Raw genomic sequence first — 26546 nt, forward strand, 5'->3', positions numbered from 1 at the left:
AGCACGGTCGCTTAGCAATTTATACTTGGCCTATTTTGTCTAATTACCCATTTTAGGACCTATGTTTATTTTTACCTTTTACCGCTATTAATCACTTGATAAACCATATTTAAAGAATTAACTTAAGATGAGTTACGCATACGCATACTCAATTCCTAACATTTAGTTTATTTAAGGGACACGGGTCAAAGTCGCGCGAACGCATACCTTGAATTTATTTGAAAGAAACGCAATCTCGATAGTAATTTTTTATTTAAAAAAAATGCGCCTAAAGCATTGCTACGAATATTCATTTTTTAAATCGTACTCGTGTCACGCAAACGTGTACACAATTAATAATATTTTATTATTATTAAGGTTGTTTCGCCCAAAGTTGCGCGAACGCATACTTCGGTCTTAATTTTGGAAACTAAATAAAAGGAAACTAAATAGAAGAAAAGTTCAATTCATGATCCTGTTCTTTTATCTTTCGTTTATTTATGATTCACCTCCTGCAACCCATAGGTGCATCAAACATTCATCCAATAAACCAAATAAAAACATCTGAACAGATAAGTGTTACGCACATTTAAAGGAGAATGACAACTAGGGAAAACTATGGCAAATCTACTAAGAACAGTGAATGAAACTAACAAAAAAATATTAAAAATTTTCTATCACCCCAACCCTATTAGCCTCCCAACATGCCAGATCCTCAAGTCTACACCAGATTACTTAAAACTAAAAACTTTCCTCTTCAACTTCAAAAGGCAGTATTACTATAAAAATATTTTTTGATAAAGAAAAGACAAGCACAATGTTAAAAATTCCCCATCAAGCAACATGAGATGAAAAGACACAATACAGCACATCATTTTCAAATCTTAAGTTCCATGAAAAATATTTAACTAAACAACTTGAATATGGTTAACAGAGGATGCAAGTAAGCTTAGCAATCCCAAATAGGCCATCGTGACATGACAAATACAGCCGTAAATTCAAATTTAAATCCACCAACAATAGTATTATCAAGAGAAGTTCATCATATGAAAGTCAATCAGATTTTTATTGAAAACCAAAGGAATTAGATCATTCTTACACAACAGTGATTCAAATTCAAGAAAGAGTACCTAGTTAGGCCCCAAACCAATTCTTAAAACCAAATGAAAGCAAGATAAGAGAACGTTGAAACCCAGCAAAACAGCAATAGCAACGGCAGCGGAATTCGAATGTTGATTAAATCGGACTTTTCTTTAAAACTCCAAAGTGTTGAATAAAACCCAGCAATGGAAGAGTAATTTCGAAAAATTGCTTTTGATTCTCATATCCCTTTGTTTTTTCGAAACCTTTATTCTAAATCTCATAAATGATCTTCTAATTTCAGCATCAATTTCGTAAATGGGCTAGTTTTGGTGCGACGGAGGGAATGGAGAAGAAGAGGGTAAAGGTGAGCGGTGGCAGCTAGAGTTTTAAAAGGGGAGAGTCTGTATGTTTGGAGATGATAGAGATGTGACGCCGTGAAACCCGCTGCTAAATCCACCGCCGCGAAGCCCGTTGCTCCGGCGACATCGAAGAAGGCTGCTGCGTCTGGGAGGGAAGTCGTTATTCGTTCTTTAATGTGAGGGCTGGTGGTTTTTGGCGTTTGTTGCTAAAACTGAAAAGAAGGAGAAGGTCCAGGGAGGTCTGTTGCGTTTGTCTTCAAGAAAGGAAAAGTTGCACTTCTTCTAGATATGGAAAAAAAATCTGATCCCCCTTTTTTCGGGTCTTTTAATGTGTATATATATTAGAGTGTAGGAGATAGGACTTTAATAAAGGGGAATGGGTATTTTGGTAGTGGGCTGAGATTGTAAGGGCTTGGGTAATTTGGGATTTTTGGGCTTCAAATTAAGCTCGCCCAGACGAAATTGAAAGACCAAATCTACTTCTTTTTCTTTGTTTTTCGTTTGATTTCAAAAATCTAATTGAATTGATTAAATAAACTAAATAGAATCCTAAATTAGGCTCTACCTTAAGTTATTTTGTAAAGTTAATCTTACTTATTTTTACTAATTTAAAACTAAAAGCTAAAATGTGAACATGACTATTGTAGTAATTTTTTTGTGATTTTTGTTTAATGAATTCAATTAAATGAAATTAAATTCCTAAATGCAAATTAAACCTAAGATGGCATGGAATTAAAATGTGACAATTTTTTTTAATGATTTTTCTATGATTTTAAAATATTAAAAATGCACGAAATGCAACTGTATAAAGAAAAACTCCATAAAATCAATTAAAAATTATTTTTGGTCTATTTTTAGGAGTTATTTTCATGTAGGGTAAAAATTTGGCGCTCACAATGACTATGCAAACGGATTGCATCAGGTATGTTCAAAAGTGTCATCAATGCCAAGTACATGTAGATATGATACGAGTGCCACAAAATAAACTCAATGCAACAAGTGCACCTTGGCCTTTCTCCGCTTGGGGAATGGATGTCATCGGTCCGATCGAACCTTCCGCTTCGAATGGGCATAGGTTCATTCTAGTGACCATAGATTACTTCACAAAATGGGTTGAAGCTGCATCTTACAAAGCTGTAACTAAGAAAGTCGTCGCAGATTTTGTTAGAGATCGTATTGTTTGCCGATTCGGAGTGCCAGAATCCATCATCACCGAAAATTCCGCCAACCTCAACAATGAATTAATGAAATCTATGTGTGAAACCGTCAAAATCAAGCATAAGAATTCCACAACATACAGGCCTCAAATGAATGGAGCTGTGGAGGCCGCCAACAAGAACATCATGAAAATATTGAGAAAGATGGTAGACAATCACAAGCAATGGCACGAGAAATTACCATTTGCCTTATTGGGATATCGTACCACAGTTCGCACATCAATCGGGGCAACCCCCTACTTGCTGGTCTACGGTACTGAAGCTGTCATTCCCGCCGAAGTCGAAATTCCTTCTTTAAGAATTATACAAGAAGCAGAACTCAGTGACGCAGAATGGATACGGAGTCGCTATGAACAATTGGATCTCATTGACGGGAAAAGAATGAATGCAATATGCCATGGTAAACTTTATCAGAACAGAATGTCTAGAGCTTTCAACAAAAGGGTCAGACCTAGACAGTTCACATCGGGGCAGTTGGTGCTGAAGCAAATCTTTCCATATCAGGATGAAGCCAAATGGAAGTTTTCACCCAACTGGCAAGATCCCTAAATGGTTCACATAGTACTAACAGGAGGAGCACTCATACTTGCAAAAATGGACGGAGAAATTTGGCCAAAACCTATCAACTCAGACGCAGTCAAGAGATATTATGTTTAGGATTGTTTACATTTCTTCACTTGATGTAATTGAACTACGGTTGACCTGATTCCCGTTTAAGAGGGGATACGTAGGCAGCCCTGTGGGTTCGGTCACATTTTAATAAAATCATCATTTTGCCATGGTCAGAAACTGGGGCAGAATTTTTAGGAGGACCCTCAAAATTCTGAAGCAAGTCCATCCGATTTCGTCATATGAAGAACGGTCAAAGAATCGCTTTCAAACTGGGGCAGAATTTTGAGGAGGACCCTCAAAATTCTAAAGCAAGGAGGTCGCGATGCCTTTAAAATTGCCACAGTCATTGGTTCATCTAACTTACTTGATATCGCATACCACTATATTTTTAAAACAATTATATTAATCAAATGCATGCATATTTTTCGAAAATTTTATTTCAATAAGAGTCAGACGTTACGCAGAGTAACTCAAATAGGATCTCAGGAGAGGAGCACAGGCAACACAGAAGACAAAAGCATGAACCAACCTTCCCCCACAGAAGTCACAATTTTTCTTAGAATGCAGGAATAATAAGACAACGATATTCGCAGATACATCAAGACACCGCCTTCAAGACAAGAAATTATCCAGCACGAACATCTTCAGCTAAGAAATACTTTTCCATTTGTCTATATCCCTTGCATGAGGCTAAGAATTGCCTCCCTAATTGCATAAGGCTAAGCACCGCCTTTCCTTGCATCGAGACTAAGCATTGTCTCCTTTTCTTGCATGAGGCTAAGCATTGCCTCCCTAATTGCATAAGGCTAAGAACTGCCTTTCCTTGCATCGAGACTAAGCATTGTCTCCTTTTCCTGCATGAGGCTAAGCACTGCCTCCCTAATTGCATAAGGCTAAGCACTGCCTTCCCCTGTATCGAGACTAATCATTGTCTCCTATTTGCATGAGCCTAAGCCCTGCCTCCCTAATTGCATGAGACTAAGCATTGTCTCCTCTTCTTGCATGAGGCTAAGCACTGCCTTTCCTTACATCGAGACTAAGCATTGTCTCTTCCTCGCATAAGGCTAAGCATTGCCTCCCTAATTGCATGAGGCTAAGCACTGTCTTCCCCTGCATAAGACTAAGCATTGTCTCCTATTTGCATGAGGCTAAGCCCAACCTCCCTAATTGCATGAGACTAAGCATTGTCTCCTCTTCTTGCATGAGGCTAAGCACTGCCTCCCTAATCGCATAAGTCTAAGCAGTGTCTTTTCCTGCATAAGTCTAAGCATTCTCTCCCTAATTGCATAAGGCTAAGATCTGCCTTTCTTTGCATAAGACTAAGCATTGTCTCCCATTTGCATGAGGCTAAGCCCTGCCTTCCTAATTGCATAAGGCTAAGCACTGCCATTTCCTCAAGATTAAATACTATCTCCACTACGCTACCTGAAACTGAGCACTATCCTCTATTCACCTGGGGCTAAGCACTGCCCTCATCTTACACAAGACTAAGCCTTGTCTTGTTTCATTTCGCATATGACCAAGTTTCATTTCGCATATGACCAAGTATCATATCTTTGCATTTCATGTGCTGAAACATCGTCATTTTGTCCAAAGGCATCATAGGCCGAAGGCATTATCCTCATAGCCGGAAGACACCATTCCATGGCCTGAGGATCTCTCAATATTGCACATTATTATTCAAAGGCGTCATGGTTTAGAGGCACTATTCTTATGGCCCGAGGATATTATTTCATGGCATGCGAATCCCTTATCACATGACTCATTGCCCGGGACGTCATGGTCTAAGGACATCATCCTCACCGTCCAAAGACAACCTTCATGGTCCAAAGAGAATTTCCATCATGTTTAAATTCTTACAATAATCCATATATATTTGCATGCATTGTATTTTAAGTTTTGCAGGTAACCGAGGAAGTAACCGTTCTTCAAACGAGAGCAATCTTCGCTTCGGTTTCCGTTCATAACGTTCACATCCTACAATTGTTTCAAACATAACCGGCCACCAGTAATTGCTCACCTTTTACTCCATGACCATTTAGATATTTGCCCTGTGATACATTCGTAACGTCTCAAATTCACATTCATGACTTCACATAAATTAATGCGATACTATCCTTCGCAAAAAAATATTTTCTGAAACATACGACCATTCCTACAATAATTCCATCGGTTTCGTTCACTATTGGATCCAGAACTACACACGGCCTGATTTTTCTATTTTTAAATTACTTGAATAATTATTAATTACTCCTTCAAATTATTTTGTGATGACTTAGTTACCTAAAATTATTATTTGCATCTACAATATATGTTCCAAATATTTTTACCTTATTGTATATAATTACATTAGTATATTTTAAGCTATTTGTATAATTTAGTAGTAATAGCCCATATTCAGTGAGATTTTTTTGTTTCTCGTCTAAATTAGGGTTTCCTGGATTTTCTCTAAAACTGATTCTAATTGATTTTGCATGCTATATTTTCATTATTTTGTGTTTAATTTACTGTATTCCTTATTTCATGTGTTAATCTTTAACTACTATATAAACCCCTCCCCTTAATCCCCTTAAACAGACTTTTCGAACCTCCTAATCATTGCTATTGTTCTCACTATTCTCCTCTTTTACTCACTCACTCACTCACTGTTACACTCGAATCTCTAAAATCGTTGAATTATGGGCAGCTGAAAGTCAAGGCCATTAAACGACCTCCTCCGGTGCAAGCACTACTCGGAGCCCATTCTCGAGGCTCTTGTGAACTCTGAAGCATCGGAGACCTGGGGTTTTTGCTATTTTGCTCTTTATTTCTCTTTAATTTTGCTACTGGTTTGTGCTTTTAAACCCTTGCAATATTAAATTTCTTTCTTTCTTTCTGCATACATATATGTGTTTGAATTACATGAGCATGATTTAACTATGATAATGCTTAATACTCATTTGTCATTCTGTGATAATTGAGCGCATGAGATAGCTTACTGCTTCGTCCTTAGCTTGTGTTAGGCTAATATGTATAATTCACTACGGTTTGCACTCCTATGTTGATTGTTTTTTTATGATTTTTGTACCGCTAGCATCTGAATATGTTCAATTTGAGCTTCAGTGCCTGTCCATTTTCATATGAATCTGACTACTGTGATCATATGTTGTTAAACTTCTGCATATTTTGTTTGGATACTACCACAACTCTATGGAAACCACTCCCACTTTGAATGAATCCTTTGGTGCTAAGTCCTATGTCTGCTTGACTGCTCTTTGTGTACTAGTCCCAACTATATGGAATGTTGTTTAAAATTTTGCTCCATAACATGTTCCCCTACTATTGTGTCACTCAACATGAGCCCTCATACTCATTGATGATTGACTGAGATTTTAACAGTTACTTCAACTTGTTTTCCATGCCCTGTTTTGAAACATTCTATTTTTATTACATAACTTAGACCTTCTTAGTTAATTAGTTTATTGTGTCAATCCCAGAATATATACATGTGCTATTTGGTATGAGCTTGTTGTCTGTCACTGCTTTGAACCTCTGCAATATTTGTCTTGTCTGACAATATGTTTCAACTTGTACTAAGATCATGATCTTGTTTCTATGCCAATATATTTCCCAGTATACCTTTAATTCATTTGATACCCTACCCCTTCAGTGATTGTCACAATATGTGTTCCTCCATCATGCCTAAATACTGATTAACATGGCACTAGAATGTATATGACTTAATTCGAACCTTTAAGTCTCAACTAGCTTAGCATCATACATCTGTACATGATAATCTATGTATACCTGCAAACCTATTTCTTCTCCTAATTCTTTCAATATGAAGTTTTCTATATGGTACTCTGCTATGTGTGGAAGTCCTGCTGGCCTGCTTGACTATTTGCTCTGTATGCTCAACTTGGTGTATCACTTATTTCCTGTCCTTCCACCACTATCCACTCTCCATACTTGCTGCTCATGCTATTCTGAATTCTCATTCTTAGCCGGCTGAAAGCCAAGGCTATCTAGGTTCTGTTGTTGGCCTCCCTAGTGCGAGCACTGCTCGGGGTCCAATTGAGGCCCTTGTGAACTCTGACGCACTAGGGCTTGGTCCTTAGTCATTCCCTCAACCTCCAAAACTATTCCTGTTGTTCCCTTTCTCCTGTCATGGATTGTGTCTGAATTTGGTTGTTCAAGTGGTGCAAAACTTGGTATCGTTGTTAGATTTTAATATTTACATGCGATGGGTAGATAACATGCCTATAGGACTTAATAATGTGTTTGCTATATGTACCATTCACTCGCTATGTACACTGTAGAAATCATGCCATTAAGAGAAGCACACACTCACACTACTTGTCTACTAGCAAGCATGAGCTCAAATTCTTCAATTATCCTTATTGCTACATGATTATTAGAAACATGCCCATATGAAGTAAATATCGTTGAACTTTCCTTCTATTTGCATTGCTGCAGCATATATGCTAGAGATCATGCCTATAAGATTTCAATCATCTCATTTGTTATCATAACGCACTGTTCACCTAGAAAACATGCATATAAGGTTAAAGTATAACCATAAAGTCGGTCCCAAGTGCTAATCGTTGGAGACCCTGTCTATAGGATACCATTATTCTTCTTAATAATTGTTAATGATGCACCTCTCAACTCTGTTTATTGTTCACTTAGGCCACTATATAAATCATGCATAATTCTGGGCTCTTCTCCAATAGATTTCATTGTCACTTAGTGCATAAATCACTTAGACACAACATCTATAGGATTAATAACTGGAAATCTGCAATTTTTAATAATCAGTATGCGACAATCGTATAATCATGTCTATGAATAACGCTGGTTCCTCAAACTGCTTGCATGCCTGGATGCCTATCACGTAGAAATCATGTCTATAGGAAATTAAATTCTTTAATCTTGAATTGTCTAACCTAAAAATCTGTTTGCGCATGCATTTGCTGTTTAATTGTAGAGGTTAATTTGAGCATTTAACTGCACTCGTATGTGAACCCCAATGTGTTTTTGTATGTCGCCTAGTTTTGACATTTTTTGAGCAGCCTAAGTTAAGTCTAGAACCACCAAAAGTAGAGGTTCAATGCCTCTTGGGCCATAAGCATGAGACGGGTAGTGCACGTATAAAGTACGATTTATAATTGAACTAGTGCGCTTTAGGTAACAACTTGAAGATAGTAATCGGGTAGCAAGAGATGATAGTCTGTGCCCACTGAATAATACGAGTAACACCCTATCTTGAGGGAGTTACGAAGTATTATTTATGTTGCACGAGGTGATCCTTTAGGCTAAAAAACTTAGGACCCCCCCCCCCAATCTTATTCCTATTTATCTTTGAATCAAGTATTTGTATTCATTTACTCAAAGTCTTTTATAATAATAAAATTCCCAAACTTCGTGCTCTCTCTCTCTCTCTTTATTTATTTGACTAATCCATATAATTCGAGTTCGGCCGGGACCCACAGTTGTGGACCTCGAAGAGTGCCTAACACCTTCTCTTTGAGGTAATTTCGAGCCCTTACCCGATCTTTGGTTTTGCAAACTAGTCAAACCTGAGTCACTTGTAAATAGGTGCCCTAACGCACCTTAAAAAATCGTTAGGTGGCAACTCTTCTCTTTTAACACTGCCTTTAAAAGAGTTGTCACATGTCGAAACCCGATTTCGCGAGAAAAAGGGGTGCGACAGCCAATACTAACTCCACTAAGCTAGTGTTGAAGTTGTAATTCGATAACCTAGGATATGTGGAGTTTCGGGCCCCCGGTACCTCTTTTTCTTAATGACCTGTTGTTCCGGCCATGTTCGGCTCTTCTATCGGGAGCGAACCTAACCGAGGACTGAAACCCTTTTCTGTTGCATCCCTTGATTCTTTCATATAGCAGTAAATGACCCTTAGAAGACCGCCGACCTGCATCGAAGTTGGTTTTAAACTTGTCCTGGTTTTTGTCTAGGTCCCATCCCTTGGCTGATGTTGGGAACCCAAGCTGATCGTCTTCTATTTTTATTTTTGACTCGTAATGGTTATGGACATCCGTCCATGTGGTTGCTTGGAATTCGATATTTTTCTTCAACTTTCAGGAGGCGTCAGAGCTTCGTGGATTCAAAACCTTTATGAACGCCTCTCCTTCCCTTTCATCTGGTACAACCGGTAGCAGCATCCTCTCTTTCTAGAACCTGATCATGAATTTTTGCAGCAATTCGGACTCACCTTGCACAATCCTAAATATGTCCGCCCTCCTAGCTTGGACCTTCCTTGCCCCGGCATGGGCCTTGATGAATGAATCTGCAAGTATTTCAAAAGAGTCAGTTGAATATTCGGGTAAGAGTGAATACCATGTCAGGGCCCCCTTTATGAGGGTTTCATCAAACTTCTTCAGTAAAACCGATTCGATCTCATGTTGAGCCAAATCATTCCCTTTTACAATGGTGTAGGTTGTGATGTGCTCCTGCGGATCCGAAGTCCCATCGTATTTTGGTATGTCCGACCTTTTGAACCTCTTCGGAATTAACTCCGGTGCTTCGCTCGGCTTAAGGTGCAATTGCATGTATTTTTCAAATGTGGGCCTTCCAAGATTGGCGGTGCGCCCAGAATCTGATCGATTCGGGTATGAAATTCCTTCGTAATTTGATCCATTCGTTCGTTCATTTCCCTCATAAACCTCTTGAGCTCGATTTTGAAGGGGTCATTCCTGTTATCATTCCCATATCCGCTATCGGTCCCTCCGGCACCATCGACTCTTTGAGCCATTCGATACGTAGGAACAATAGGAGGAACCGGGCCCCTCTCGTTTGCATTATTAGAAGCACCTGACAATGCTTGTTTTAACTCCGTCATTATCCAGTGCTACCTTGAGAGGTGTCTCATGATTGCTTTCTGTTGTGCTCTTATGATTTTCATTGTTTTCACGACATGTTCTTCCTCTACGTCATCGGGAGTTGGCTCCCACACATGTCGGAGGTACTGCCTTTCACGAACCGGTATTGCTTTGTCCCCTTCGTTACCGGTGTCGCTGATTGAGTCTTCATGTTGAGGCAACTCTTCGTGTCCCAACGTTGTGCGTGATGTTGACATCATTAGCTGCCATTGCTGATTTCTTGCTAAGAAAAAATCAAACAAGTTAGACAAACGTAAGGATCAAAGCAATTACGCAACTGTCTAAGCCTCACGGTGGGCGCCAAACTATTTACCCGTAAAACAGTACAGTTAAATTTGTTACGTGGTTTATAGACAAGCAAACTGATTTGATCCAAAAATGATAAAGAAATAAGATTTTAAAAAAATACTTAACAATAGAAATTGAAAAAGATGACAAGCCTGGCTCCGAGCGCAATTTCTCCGAGGACAAAAATAAAAACAATGATAAAGAACAAATAAAGTTGTTTAATTGAGAGCGAGAGTAAAATATAACATATGTTTCTCCAAGAATTTCTTGTGTTATAATGGTTGATGAGCCTGCTATTTATAGTTATACCTAGAAAAACAAGATCCTAGGATCAAGCCTCGCTTAAATGATAATAAATGTGTCATTTATGAATATGTAACGGCAGGGCATGAATGTAGATATTCTCTGTAACGGTTGCTCATTAATGTTAGAGAATATTCTCTCATTGAATGCTATCCAATCATAAATACTTGATTTGTTCCCGTAGACCATGCTCCCTTAGGGAGTTACCCGATGTCGATTGTATTTGTCGTATTCATTATTGGTTGTTACTTGACTCGCCTTTTACCTGTCTTCGGTTCCACGTGTCATGCTATCATTCGACCATTTATTATAAACCAATTTTACCCTATACAAATTTCATATATACCGTATCAGCATTTTTTCTAATTTTTGAGCATAGTTTTCAAAATTTTAAAAAAATTGATAAATAAAATAATATTGATTGAGTAGGAAAGGAGTTCAAATTAATATGAAAATTAATTATAGTTCATATACATAATGATATTAGTATTCTAAACTCTAGATGAACTAAATAATTAAGACTTTAAATTATACTATGGTATATATTTTTTACTTTGACTTTTGTAGAATTTTTTTAACCTTTTAAATAAAAAATATAAGAACTCTGTCTCCTTTTAAAAAAAGAAGTCCTTTGGAGTTAAAGATTACCCACCCTGGGAAGGTAGAAGTTTATTCTTATGTATTCTCAGATATTATTCTTTTAATTCGAAAAAGAAGAAGTGTTTTTAATATATTTTCTATATTTGTTGTAGATTAAGCCTATTTGAGTTATAAAAGTATTTGTTTTGGATGTAGGATAATATGGTTTGACTTATTGTTAAAGAGTAGAGGGATCAAATTAATGGTACTCAAGGAAGAAAACAAAAACCAGTGCCATTAAAATCCAAGAAACTTTAGTTAAGGACTTTGTGTCACTCGCATACGTTACTGAAACAGTGAAACATACGAATTACATGTAAAAAAGAAGCCAATTTTGTCGTTTAAGCTTCTTTTCGGGATTACCAGGCAACTCTTGCCGACTTCAATATATTTATTGCGTTTCAATTTCAAAGCCATGAGTAACTCTTTGGCCTTTGGGATTTCTTCAACTCTTCACACATTTTCTCCCCTTTTTGAACCAAAGAAAATCACCCCAACATGGACTTTCTGGATAAATTTTACTGTGTTTCTCACAGTTAGAGCATTAGGTTCTCTAAATTGTTATTTTGTTCGTTGCTTCTGAGTTTTTAAAGTTATTTATTGAGATATGGGTTGGAAATACAACGCTGGATTGGTGTTAATAGGTGCTTTTGTGTTGATATGGGTTGCTTCTGCTGAGGTTACTCAGGTAATTAAAGCCTTTTCATTTGCGCTCTTTATGTTTCTTTTTGGTGGGATTATAGAGTTTAGTCTTGGTTTATTTTGTGTACTGATTCTTTTATTTTATAGCTGAATTCTAATATTGTTTTCTTATGCAGCAACTTGATAGGGAAAGATTGATAACAAGTAAGGGAATATATAGACTTAGCTAAACAGTGCAACCAACTTCTGAATTGGAAAATATAAAGCTGATATTATAGAATTAGTTCTAAAAGATGAATAAGATTATAGCAAAATGTAGTCTAGTTCATGACGTTATGCAGAAATGCTAGTAACTCCTTTTTGTTATTATTATATGTAGACGGTCCAGACAGAATTTTATGTTGAAAATGAAATGGTGAGGAATAACTTGAGGATATTATTGGATTGTGAATTATGTTTAAGAAGTTGGCTCAAAGGAAGATCAAACAGAGAGGTTAGGATTTCCAATGAATTGTGGCCTCATATATATTGCTGGGATGGGGAAAAGCTTTGTTTTTCTATAGTCAAGCAACTGAAAGCACTTGCAAAAATAGGTTCAGAATATAAATGGTGAGAAAGCGTAGGACTTGAGTAAATATGCATACAGATTAAGCCCAAGTGGCTATAGCGATAGGGGAAGAGTGTAAAGTTGGAAAGTTCAAAAATTTGACGGATTGCTCGTAGGAGACTAGATACTATTGTGACTAGGATTATGATTAAGGTAAAGAAGTGTCAAAAAGATAGGCTGCGACGTTGTTGAAATGCATAGAGTCTTAGTTATTTTTGTTGTTGACGTCATCATCTTACAAGGTTTTATCAATGATACTGCCTGTATAGTACCCATTACACATTACAAGGACATCATTTGATTGTTTATCTGCTTTCAGACGTTATGTACCTTATTTTGGTTTCTGTTGGCGTTGTTATTTTATTACATTTATCTGCTGTCAGTTGCCGCGAAAGAAATGAGAAGCAAGAAATTGTCATGCACTATTCCGATGTTTAGACTCATATCTGAGAGTACATTGAGAGAGGCAAGTTAGTTTCAACCATAATCCAATCTTGTTTTGTTCTAAACATATGCCTTTGCACAAAATCTGACACAGAATAATATTTTTGAATGCAAAGCCCATCGATTGATGATACCCACAGTATTACCACTAAATATGCTGATTGCAATCATCTATTATCATAGGCTTACTTTCTCTCATTTGCATTGGCTAAGGATGTTGCATTGTCTATGCAATCGTATTCGGTAACTTGTGCCTATTCTACTAGTATTAAAAAGTAATTTTTTGTCACAAGAGCTACTTTCTTTTCTGGGTACAAGCTTTGTAAGATTTGGTTTTAAACCAATGTTTGCTATATGAATTATGTGTCAATTACATGTCAATATTGCAAGTTTTCCACTATAGCATCTTAACAACAATTACTTGGGGATTATTGGTAAAGAAATGCTTAGAGCTGTGCAAAAGGGAAAGTTAGAATGTTTATTTCGTTATGTTGTAGTTCCTATGCTGAAGCTGTTGATGTTTTCATAGTATGTGAAGGATTTCTATACAACTTTCCTTTTGCCATTCACTTATTTCTGTTGCCATTAATTTCTTTCAATACAAAGCTTTGCAATCATATTATGCAGATGTTTTTGGACAGATGATACTAAGATAAAACCATTTATGTGCTGCAGAAAATTTTTGTAGAGTATAAACATCCTTTTGCGGTTACATATCTGGGGATCTCTCTTATGGCAATCTTCCTGCCTATAGCGGTTTGTAAAGATTGGTTATGCAGTTTATTAGAAAAGAGTTCCTTGAAGAAACTGTACAATAAAAATCTTATCTTGGACTCCTCAGTCCTAGATGTACCACTGAAACTCAATGACATGCACAATCATCCCGAAGGAGCTTTGAAGGATTATTTTACAGCAGACATGGATTATAGCAGCCCTGAAGAAGCCTTGGCATTAGTTGATATCAACCATAAAGATGAGTTCCACTTTCTTGAAGAGGAGGGCCACGATCGTAACTCATGGGACCTTGTCAAATGTAGTTTGTATCTTGCTCCTTTATGGTTTGCGACAGAGGTACTTATTTCTATCTAAAACCTTTAACAATTTTTATGTTGAATAATATACTACTTTCAGTACTTGCGCCAAATGTTTCTCTGTCTGTTTCTCCACCCTCTCCCCTAAAGCAAAAAAAAAAACACAAAGAAGAGAGGAAATCAGGAAAGCAGCCAAAGGCTCCTATAGTGAGCAAAAAAAGAAAAAGGAAGCTGGCAAATGTTATAAAATGTATTTCGGATGAGATGTGCTTCATTTCCTGACCCTTATCAATTTTGCTTCAAGATTGACGGTCATTTATTGAACCATGCACGAGCTTTTACCGCTTGTTTTAGAAAACAAATGTTTGTTGCTTGCTCAAAATGGCTACAAAGCATTGAACATCTAAGAGATCTTCCATTATGAGCTCTAAAAAATATGCAAATATTATTTAAGAACATTTCCAAACAGAAAGGACACAAAGATTTTTTTTACTTATTGAAGAAATACAGAAATATCACAAAGACGGAGAACTTGCTTTGTCCAAATCTAGGATTTCACAATCGATGTTTCCTTTCGTATTTCTTGAAAATGTTTAACGGATGAGAAATTAGAAGATAGAGAATTCATGCAAGATTTGATACAGTCAAGTCGTCATCATTTGAGTTGGTCTGTTTATGGATCAAAATGGCCATGCTTACATTAAAGGAGTGTTAATTGTATCTAGGTGACTGACTGTTTGTTGTCCTATTCTGTCTTTATGTAGGGGGCTGATTGCTATTTGTCATATTCCTTCTTTGCAAGATGAATTATATAATTGCAAATTGAATACCCAACTTAATTGCTTAATGGCTTGCAGTATTTTTCAAACTCTGCACTGGCGAATACAAGTGTGGCTAGTACTACTATTTTGACCTCAACATCAGGGCTTTTTACGCTTCTTTTTGGAGCACTCCTCGGCCAGGACTCAATAACTATTTCGAAGATGATTGCTGTTATAATCAGTATGAGTGGTATGGCACTGACAACAGTTGGAAAAACATGGGCTCCTGATGAAATGCTGAGTGCATCTGAGTAAGTTTTAAATAAGCATGGTCTATCTATGCTGAGGTCTAAGCTTGTTAATATGTCTTCAGATTCTCCAGATGAACCATACAATCTATCTACGGATTAAAATGCATGCATAGGGGCAGAAAATGCTTTATCCGTGTTTAGCATATAGGCATAGCATCTCAAGTTCTTCTGTTCCACAACATTTTATTCTGCCATGAGACAATGATCATATAGAAGGGGAGCCTTGGAGCAATGGTAAAGTCGTTTTCGTGTGACCTATAGGTAACGGGTTTGCCGTGGAATCAGTCACTAATGCTTGCATCAGGGTAGGCTGCATACATCACACCCCTTGGGGTGCGGCCCTTTCTCGGACCCTGCGTGATGCTTCGTGCACCGAGCTGCCCTTATTAGACGATGATCATGCTATACTAATATGCACAAGTTGTGCCTCTATATTACTTGTTTCATGTCATTTCTATGTTTTAATTGGTGAAATTTCAAATTACCCATAATGGCAATTGTTAAAAAAAAAAAAAAAAAAAAAAAAAGTGAAAGCTTCAATAAGTGGCTTTGAAATGATAAATGCTGTTTAAGCTCAGGATGTATATGCAAATTTAGAAGTCGTCTCTCCTAATATAAATTTAATTGGTGCACTATTAATTTTCATTTTCACTTAAGGACTTTAGCTTCCTTGCATCATGTATTATGGCAAAGATGGAGCTTTTACTGGTGAAAGTGACCTAAAAAGTGCTGATGGTTTATAGGAAAAGATAATAAAGCTGTTCAAGGCTCGTATCTACTTTAAAAGCTTGGTTTTTGTACCCGTAATTTGAAGTGGACGCTTATCAGACTTGATGCAATAGAGAAATAGAGAGCAAGATCTAAGAATGGTGGAAGTAAATGATCTAGGACATATCTGAAATTAGGCAGTTAAATCCATAACCAGTGGAAAATAATAATCAAGAAGAAGGAAAACATCAAATCTCGAATGTCCTCTAGGAATGGCGCCTAGCAGAAAGTTCAAGGGAGGCATACCCTTCAAAAGATCTCAGAGAATTCTGAGTAAAAGCTTTATACAGTTCTTCTCATAAGCAACATTACAATCTTATACATAAACTATACAACTTAAACCTATTCTGTAGGATTTTCTGAACTAATTAGGAAACAAACAGTAATAGCTACTTGTGAAAAGTTTAAATTACTAAAAATTATAACTAGTTTGCCAAAGAATAGCTTTCTTTATGCAAAGATTTTCTGGATATCACAGGAATTCTATAATAAGCAAAATACCCCTAGAACTTGAAATTATAGAAAAAAGAAATCTTATAGAAAATAATGGCACAATAATAAAAGAATTTGAAAATGTATTATAAGCCTTAATCTGCTGCTCACAAAAGGGAAAAGGAGGGGGAAACATACCTCCAGATCTTGCAACTTTTCTAACAGGCTAAACTGCTCTTCTATAGGTTATTTTAATTGTCTGCATCACTAGACTCATTTGGCGTGAATCAATATAGACACCTCTTAATTAAGGAATACTAGTGATGAGGTAGTCATAGTAACCAATCCCCCCCCCCCCCCCCCAAAAAAAAAAAACCCCCCGATTCTTTGAGCTCCCTCTAGGTGGTCATAGTATTCTCTAATGCTTATATCACAATCATAAAAGTGCCGTACTTTTCCTAGTTCATGAGGGCTAGTGTTGCCGCTCATGCTTTGATCTAATGCCTTATATGCCTTTTTTTAAAGTAGTCTGGATCCTTTTGCTTTTGTTTTTATGGCACTCGAACGGAGAGCTTATTTTTAACCAAAAGACTAAGGGACACTAATTGTCAAATTTATTATTAGATGATTGTGGAATAATTGTGTGATTCTAAATGTAATTTTTACCGCTCAGTTTATTTCAGTTAACAATTTCGGACCTTGACTTTGAACTACATTATGCTATGTGAAGCAATTTGGATGTCTAAAGTAATTTTTCTTTTGCTGTTCTATAATGATATGTTTAAGCTGAGTAACCTGCTCCCTTGACCAATAACTCCACAATATATCTATTTTATTTCTGCTTCATAGCTAACCTGTCTGGTTCTTGATATAATCGGCTTTTATATTTTTGTATGGACTACAAATATTAGGGTAATTTTAAATTTTCTTCCATCTGCTACTTTTGTGGCTAACTCTAGTGCATCATTTTTGTGGATCCTTTGCTGCTGGCAGGACTGCTAAGCATTCCATTATTGGTGATGTTTTTGGTCTTCTTTCAGCTGTGTGTTATGGCTTATTTACAGGTAGGATATCAATCAGGGTTGGGATGAAATTGTCACTTTTATTTTATAATGATAATACTAGTTTCACGGTTTTCTGATGTGCTCAGTGCTCCTCAAGAAATCTGCTGGATCAGGAGAAAAGACAGATATGGAGAGGTTCTTTGGATATCTTGGAGTATTCACTTTGCTCGGCCTTTGGTGGATTGGTAATGGACATTTTGGAAATTTGCGCCCCTGGAAAGAACATCATGAATATTTTAAAATTTCTTTGTATTCAAAGAAGCTGCCCACTATTCTCTCTTTTTGGCGTATCAAGAGAAAATAACATTCTTATGAGTAATAAATCAAGAAATCCAAGAATTGAATAAGGTGATCAGGTTTTTCTTCTTTATTTGTTTAGAAGGGGAGGGCACCCAGGTCTATACTAAAGGGAAAGAAAGAGGACAAATATAGGATAACCGTGCACAGACAGGTTAAATTCTTCAGAAATCTAAGTAAGCAGTGATAACACAACTGCTCTTGTAAGGAAGGTGATTTTCTTTAGGTAGTGATCAAATTTTGGAACTGATTTCATTAAGTTCTTTTGGAACTTTCTCCACAGAAAAAATGAAAATATTCTTTTGGACTTTTAGGTTTGGAGTAACTGTGTTCTTTTGGGTGCTTTTAGGTTTGAATTGGTCTCTGTTGTTTTATTATTGTACTTCATGATGATATTCTGTTCCATGTAGTAGCACCATTTTTAATTGTCACATGTACTTGAAGAGTTGAAGGTTGAAATTATAATATATTGCAAGCGGATCCAAAGTTAGAGTGTACTTTTGAAGTTTGAGATTTTATAAGAATAGAAGTGGGACCATCTACTTTTGAAATACTATAATACTGCAAAAGCAAACAATGGAAAAATTTCCCTTTCATGGGATATGAAATCCTCTTGGTTTTGAAAAGGAAAGAGGACAAATAATCTTTTCCGCTGTGGGTAGAATTCAAATATTTTCTAAGCCAGTGGAATGAACTTCCAGAATTCAAGTGTGATTGCAACCAGTCCTATATTATACCGTACCGTCCTTAGTTTGAATCTCTTACTTAATTGAGTGTGTATTACTGATTTTTATCATCCCTAATTCTTTTTCCAGCATGGCCATTAAATGCTATTGGATTGGAACCTAAGTTTGATTTCCCAAGCTCGGCTTCTGTTGCTGAGGTTGTGCTGCTGAATGGCTTTATTGGGAGTGTTCTCTCTGACTACTTATGGTACGTACCAACACTTATCATCGTGAAAAATAAGAAAATAAACAGAGAACTTGTTTTGAGCTGATTATGAAACAAGATACAAGAGGGTTCCTTTGTAGGAGTACCACTGCTAGAAATAAGATATTAAACTATACGAAATGAGGAAAGTTACCCGAATATGGAGATTCCTAATTATATCAAAATTAGGAAGAGCTTTCTATACGCTTAACCTTGTTGAGCTAGCTCCCTCAGAGGAGATTTTGAGTAGCTGCAACTGAGTGGAAAATAACAAAAAGATGTTCATTCCATCATCTAGTTCTAGTTACTATTAATTTATAGCAACTTCACTGGCTAATTAACTAAACCAACTACTAGCGAACTAATTAACTCAACTAAGCTCCAGCTCTAACTCGTCACATTTCTCACAGCCTGTCACTCCACTCTCTTTTTTTCCGTATCACTTAGTAGTCCTCGAGTTCAGAGGGTACAGAAGATATTTTCGCACCCAGCTTGCACAGGAAGGTATTCATGCCGAGTCTCTTCATGGCTCTTGATTAAGATATCTGCTAGTTGCTCCTTTGTGCGAATGTATTGTCTACTAATAGCATTAACTTTGACCTTCTCCCTTGTGAAATGACATAAATATCTATGTCAGAACTGATGCTTCTGAGTTTCAATAAACTCATAGAATGAATCTTAGAATATTCTAAGAATACGAGCATTAAATCTTGACTTTGAATAAACCCATTTCTTCCATCTCAAAAAATAAACCCATTTGGATCTTGTGTTAGGTCACTTTTTTTTTTTTTTGGTAAATAAAAGAATTTTATTAACCAACGAAAGAACTACAAGCAGAGAGAAAAGAATTGCTGGAACCCTGTATCACAGGTCCAACAACAAACAACACCATTACTACTCTAACTACTATTCTTGATTCCTAGTTCTAGCTACTAAAGACAGAATCGCAAAGTGGGGAATGAATGTCGATATAAAGTGCCCTTTGTGTTTGACTGAAAATGAGACAGTGTCACCTTTTCTTTGAGTGCCTATTTGCTTCTAACGTTTGGAACAAAATGCTCCGATGGCAAGGAATAAGTCGACAAGCTTTCAAGTGGCAGGAGGAGTTGGAATAGATGGTAAACAATTGCAAAGGGAAGTCTGCCAGTTCTCACATCTATAGAATTGCTATTGCATGTTGTGTTAAGTCACTTTTACATTGCTGCTTAGGTTAAGGTAGATAATCTTTATTATCTCTATTCATATTGATCAACTCTAGGGAAAACATTTTCTGGGGTTGATCCCGCCCCTCTAAACATTTAGCTTGACCACAATATGCTAAATCAGATGACAGTGGAGACGAAATGAAATCAAATTGCAAGGAGAGCAAACCAATTCTCGGGTTCACCGGAATCTGCTTGTCTTTTTTCTCTACATTGATATCTACTTTTGCTCTATAAGTTTTTAGATTAACAGGGGTAAGTTCTTGAATTATGAAACAGGGCCCTTTCAGTAGTATGGACAACACCACTAGTTGCGACACTGGGAATGTCATTGACCATACCTCTTGCTATGATTGCTGACATGCTAGTTCACGGCCGTCATTACTCTGCAGTTTACATTCTTGGATGCATTCAGGTTTTTCTCTTGGCCAACTCCCTACATAGCTTCAAGTTACAATTTTCGTGTAGTTTTTGGTTTGTGTCACAAACTTCTATTGGAATCTACAAGAGTGGTCTCCAACTTACAGTGGCCACTTGCCATTTTACTTATTTTTTTTCAAGGTTTTTGCTGGATTTGTTATAGCTAACCTCTCTGACAAGTGTTCGTGCGGAAGAAGATAACCTCATGGCTACTCAGTTTCAAGATGGAGAGCATTTTAATCTCAAGTGTATAAAACATATACTGGGGTAGAAAAATAAAGTTTTCTTCCCCTCGTGGACAAGATTTATATATGCTAATATGGTGTAATTGTAATAAGAGTGTTTCAAAGTGTATATACTTTGTTATTTTTGCAGTATGTATTCCTTCTCCATGGAAGTATTCCTTAAATTTCTTATCATCTCAATTATTTATCCCATCATCTATCCGCCCGTTTGTTAGCTTGTTTTCTTTTTCTCCCTTTCTCCGTCATCCTTTAAATCATTGTGGCTTTCACATACTTTGATACTACTACCTAAGGGGGAAAAAATAAAGGGAAAAGGGCCAAAATACCCTTTGCCTGTGTGAAAAGGATCCGTTATGCCATTTCCTATACTTTCGGTCTATCATTGCCACCGATATTATAAAAGTGGTGCAAAAATACTTCTCCGTCATTAGGACCCTCTGCCATAGACACTACGTCTCACGTGACCTGACATTTTATTGAGGTCGCCTCATATGGCATATCACCTTACTGCCCCAACCCCACTTTATCCCCCTCCCTTGTTTCTTCTTCACAACCTTCCCCTTTCACCCTAAAATGAATATACCATCTGAATTCAAATATATCGCATCCAACAAGTAAAAATGAACCAAATCCAATGGAAGTATGGACAATTTATCTGTGGCATTTAATTTGGCAGGTACTAGCTATGTCAAGCCTTGAAACATAAAACTCTACGGAATCAGATTAAAACTAGAAGTAGCTTTTTTGTTGCTAAATCATGCATTTGTCATTTTATTGAAAACATAAAGTAGAACATTACAAAGAGGGAACTGAACGCGCAGTGCAGTCCCCGTGGAGTCCAAAAGTAAGTGCGATAACATAAAAGGTCGGGGGTTCTCAAAAAACATAACATCCTGAGGTTGGGTAATTTGCATATCCCTTCCAAAACGTGCCAGAGTATCCGCTACTCCATTCCCCTCCCTGAATGTGTTGGATGACCGACATATGTAGCTCATATAGCATCAACCTGCAAGCATTAAAAATGTGTGTGATTACCTGATAGTAAGAGAGCGATAAGTACCTGAGAGTCGATCTCCACTATGTGTGTGGTGAGTGATCAATTGATTGCAAAACGTAGGCTATAATAAAAAACAAGCAATTCAGCTTGCAAAACGTTGGTAAAGTATAGGGGTTTACAATAGCCTCCTAACCAATCACCAATGGAATCTCGAAAGATGCCTCCTACCCCTCCACGGTGTGTGTTGGGGTCAAATGCGCCATCTATATTAAGTTTGTAGATGCCAGGTTTAGGTGGCTGCCAAGAAATAAGATAGTTGCGAGTTTCCGTGGATGGGGGTTGGCAGAGGTGAGATATTTGAGTTCAGCGGCTAAGAGGCAGATGGCATTAATAGGGACGGGTGTATTAGTGTGGTTGAAGAGATTATGGTTATGGTTGAGCCAAATGTGCCAGAGAATAATAGTCACAAGTTGAGTTGTAGGTGAATTGACATGTGATGTAACAGAGGAACGTAGATGTAGTAGCTCGACAGAGGTACATAGATGGTGTAGCCAATTTATATGGTTAGTAAATGGAATAAGAATGTTAAAATGATGCCAGATTTGTATGGCTGGCGTGCAAGCAGTGAAGATGTGGATGATATTGTCACGACCCGAATTTCCCACCGTCGGAACCGTGAAGGCGCCTAACATCGCACTCGCAAGGCAAGTCAACGTTAGAGTTCTATTCACCTTTTTCCTTTACATTTTATAATTAAAATTAACAAGGCTAAATCACACTGAAATAAATGTGAAAGTGCATAATAAGCCGGTTATCCATATACTATTAACAATACCAAAACTGTTACCACCCAGAAACTGGTGTCACAATCCACGAACATACTAAGAATATCTACAAGTATTAGTTTGAAAGAAAAGTACATCTGTCTCGAAAGAAGATAGGACAGGAATGTAGAAACATAGAAGGGGGCGCCAGGGCCTGCGGACGCCTGCAGGACTACCTTGGGTCTCCTAGATGAATGCTTGCAACCGACCTCTCGATCAGCCACAACCAGCTCCAAAATATGCATAGAAAGTGCAGAGTGCAATATCAGAACAACCGACCCCATGTACTAGTAACTTTCGAGCCTAACCTCGACGAGGTAGTGACGAGGCTACGGCGGGGCATTTACAATATAACCTGCATACAATATATAATAAAGCAAAAGGAAAGTACGGAACGAAATGGAACAGTAACTTACAGTAAATAAATATGGAACCCAATTATCTTGCCAGTACTCAGCTATAACCAATCCTTAAGAGAGTTACAATGCTACAGAATAAAATAACATCAGAAGAAGAATACATAAACAACAAAATGATGCGACGCGCATCCCGATCCTATCATATAAACACTAACACTGTGAACATTCACCCTTATTACTCCTGTTGCGGTGTGCAACCCGATCCCACTAGTCCACCCTTATTGCTCCTCAGTATATCACCCTTATTCCTCCTGTTGCGACGTGCAACCCGATCCCACCTGTCCACCCTTATTACTCGGCGCGCAACCCGATCCCACCAGACAATCACATTTTACCCTTATTCCTCCTCAATATACCACCGTTATTCCTCCTGTTGCGACGTACAACCCGATCCCACCATATCAGTACCAATCACACAATAAGAACAAGTATTTCACAATTTAGCTCAAAACCCTCCACAACATTTATGCCTCAAACTATAGCAAACGGAAATCTATACAATTATGAAAATTCATCAATTAACACTACCCAGCGAGACCAACCAAAATGTACCATGAAACACCGATAAACCAACTTAAACCAATAATGTGGCATAATGAACTACGAATAATTAATACCTTTAATAAAGAAAACAACATCTAACAAGAAGCAATTAAACATGGAAGCACCAATAAGCATGTAGCAGTTAAGACATGAAAACAATATATTAGGAATGGGGAAGGAACAGGCTAAACAGATAATTTGGCGGCACATAGGTACTCGTCACCTCATCTATGCGCCACACATATGGATTTTCACTTATCAATTAAGTCGGGGATCCCTAATCCCTCAAGCCGAAGTTAGATACAACACTTACCTCAATCCAACGGCCAACTCCAAGCTTAATTATCGCTTTTCCTCTAGTTTACACCTCCAATCCACTCGTATCTAGTCATAATTAACTTAATAACATCAATTATCGCTAAAGAAATCAATTCCAATGCATAATTATAGGCTTCCCAATATTTTTCGCAAAAAATAAAAAACTGACCCCGGGCCCGCTTGGTCAAAACCCGAAATTCAGACCAAAATTCGATTACCCATTCACCCCCCGAGCCCGGTTATATAATTGGTTTTGGAATCACACCTTAATTTTAGGTCTAAAGCCCTAATTTCGAAATTCCTAAGTTCTACCTAAAAGTCCCTAATTCTACCATGGAAAACTCTAGATTCTAGGATGAAATCGTGTAAAAAAAAAAAGTAAAAGATTGAAAGAAATGAGTTAAGATTCACTTACATATGATTTGGGGAAAAAATGGTCTTTGGAAAATCGCCTCTTGAGGTTTAGGTTTTGAAAAATGGGAGAATGAATGAAAAATCCCGTCCAAAATCGTTTTTGAACAGCTGCAGATATCGCATATGCGATCAGGGGTTCGCAAATGCAAACACCACAAATGCGAACCCCGCAAATGCAAACATCCCTTCGCAAATGCGAAGAATGTCCACGACCTGCTACTATCGCAAATGCGACCAATTGTTCGCAAATGCGGCTTGTTCTTATCGCAATTGCGATCCTGAGCTTCGCAATTGCGAAGGTCCCCTCCCAGCCCTTCTGATGCAAATGCAAAACTTCTTCGCAAATGCGATGCTCGCAATTGTGAGCCAGACTTCGCAAATGCGAAGTCTGCAGACCTGAAGCATACCAGCAAAATTCCTCAAGTCTAAATCACTCTGTAGCCTATCCGAAACTCACCCGAGCCCTCGGGGCTCCAAACCAAACATACACACAAGTCTTAAAACATCATACGAACTTGCTCGCGCGATCAAATCGCCAAAATAACACCTAGAATTACGAATTTAGCACCAAATTGCATGAAATTTTCAAGATAGTTTCAAAACTTCTATTTCCTCAACCAAAGGTCCGAATCACGTCAAATCAGTCCCGTTCCTCACCAAATTTCACAGGTAAGGTATAAATATCATAACAGACATGTACCGGGCTCCAAAACCACAATACGGACTCGGTATCCACAAGATCAATTATTAACCAAATTCTTAAAACCTTTATAATTCCAGTTTTACAATTTTCATCAAAAAATCATTTGTCGGGCTTTGGACCTTGGAATTCGATTCCAGGCATACGTCCAGGTCCCATATTTTACTACGGACCTACCAGGAGCATCAAAATACGGGTCCGGGTCCGTTTTTCCAAAACGTTGACCGAAGTCAACAAAAATCAACCTTTTAGGTCAAAAATTATTATTTCATCAATTTTTCATATAAAACCTTTCTGGATACGAGCTCGGAATGCACACGCAAATCGAGGAGGGATACAATGAGGTTTTTAAGGCCTCGGAACACAGAATCGAGTTCTAAAACATCACATTCTCCACCTCTAAAATAACTGTTCGTCCTCAAACGGACATAGAAAAGTACCTGAGTCGGTGAAAAGATAGGGATATCTACTCCGCATATCGGACTCGAACTCCCAGGTAGCTACCTCTACAGGCTGACCTCTCCACTGCACACGAACCGAAGGATAACTCTTCAATCTCAACTGACGAACCTGTCGGTCTATAATAGCTACCGGCTCCTCCTCGTAGGTCAAATCATTGCCCAACTGGACAATGCTGAAATCTAATACGTGGGATGGATCGTCGTGATACTTCCGAAGCATGGACACATGGAAGACTGGTTGTACCGCTGATAAGCCTGGGGGAAACGCAAGTCTGTAGGCCACCTCTCCCACTCGATCAAGAATCTCAAAAGGCCTAATGAACCTAGGGCTTAACTTGCCCTTCTTCCCAACCGGCATCACACCCTTCATGGGTGACACCCGAAGCAGCACTCTCTCTCCGACCATGAATGCCACATCATGAACCTTACGGTCGGCATAACTCTTTTGCCTGGACTGAGTTGTACGAGGTCTATCCTGTATGATCTTAACCTTATCCAAGGCATCCTGCACTAAATCTGTACCCAATAATCGAGCCTCCCCCGGCTTAAACCACCCAACCGGTGATCGACATCGTCTACCATATAATGCCTCCGAAGGAGCCATTTGGATGCTCGACTGATAACTGTTATTGTAGGCAAACTCCCCTAATGGCAAGAACTGATCCCAAGAACCTCCAAGGTCAATAACACAGGCACGGAGCATATCTGCCAAGATCTGAATTGTACGCTCGAACTGTCCGTCCGTCTGAGGATGAAATGATGTGCTCAACTTGACCCGCATACCCAACTCACGCTGTACTGCCCTCCAGAAATGCAAGGTAAACTGCGTACCTCGATCCGAAATGATAGACACGGGCACACAATGAAGACAAACAATCTCACGGATATAGATCTCCGCCAACCGGTCCGAAGAATAGGAAACTGCCACAGGAATGAAATGCGCTGACTTGGTCAGTCTATCTACAATAACCCATAATGCGTCGAACTTCCTCTGAGTCCGTGGGAGTCCAACAACGAAATCCATAGTGATACGCTCCCACTTCCACTCAGGAATCTCAATCTTCTGAAGCAAACCACTAGGTCAGTGATGCTCGTACTTTACTTGCTGACAATTCAAACACCGAGCTACATATGCAACAATATCCTTCTTCATCCTCCTCCACCAATAATGCTGCCGCAAGTCCTGATACATCTTGGCGGTGCCCGGGTGAATAGAATACCGGGAACTGTGGGCCTCCTCTAGGATCAACTCCCGAAGCCCATCCACATTAGGCACAAAACACGACCCTGCATCCTCAAAACTCCATCATCCCCAACTGTAACCTACTTGGCATCACCGTGCCGCACTGTGTCCCTA

The 26546-nt window shown here is 38.1% G+C and overlaps 1 protein-coding gene across 1 annotated transcript; it reads left to right on the top strand.

Annotated features, from left to right (window-relative positions):
* The first annotated feature begins 11381 nt into the window (after positions 1–11381).
* Positions 11382–20677, top strand: LOC109206733 (uncharacterized transporter C405.03c-like). The gene is made up of 8 exons (XM_019369588.1): positions 11382–12047; positions 13728–14123; positions 14941–15155; positions 17349–17419; positions 17506–17604; positions 18532–18649; positions 20128–20263; positions 20410–20677. The coding sequence occupies exons 1-8, from the start codon at positions 11967–11969 to the stop codon at positions 20467–20469; spliced, it is 1176 nt and encodes a 391-aa protein (XP_019225133.1). The 5' UTR covers positions 11382–11966; the 3' UTR covers positions 20470–20677.
* Positions 20678–26546: the final 5869 nt, after the last annotated feature.

This window comes from Nicotiana attenuata, unplaced genomic scaffold (genome assembly GCF_001879085.1).
Source record: "Nicotiana attenuata strain UT unplaced genomic scaffold, NIATTr2, whole genome shotgun sequence".
Taxonomy (NCBI): domain Eukaryota; kingdom Viridiplantae; phylum Streptophyta; class Magnoliopsida; order Solanales; family Solanaceae; genus Nicotiana; species Nicotiana attenuata.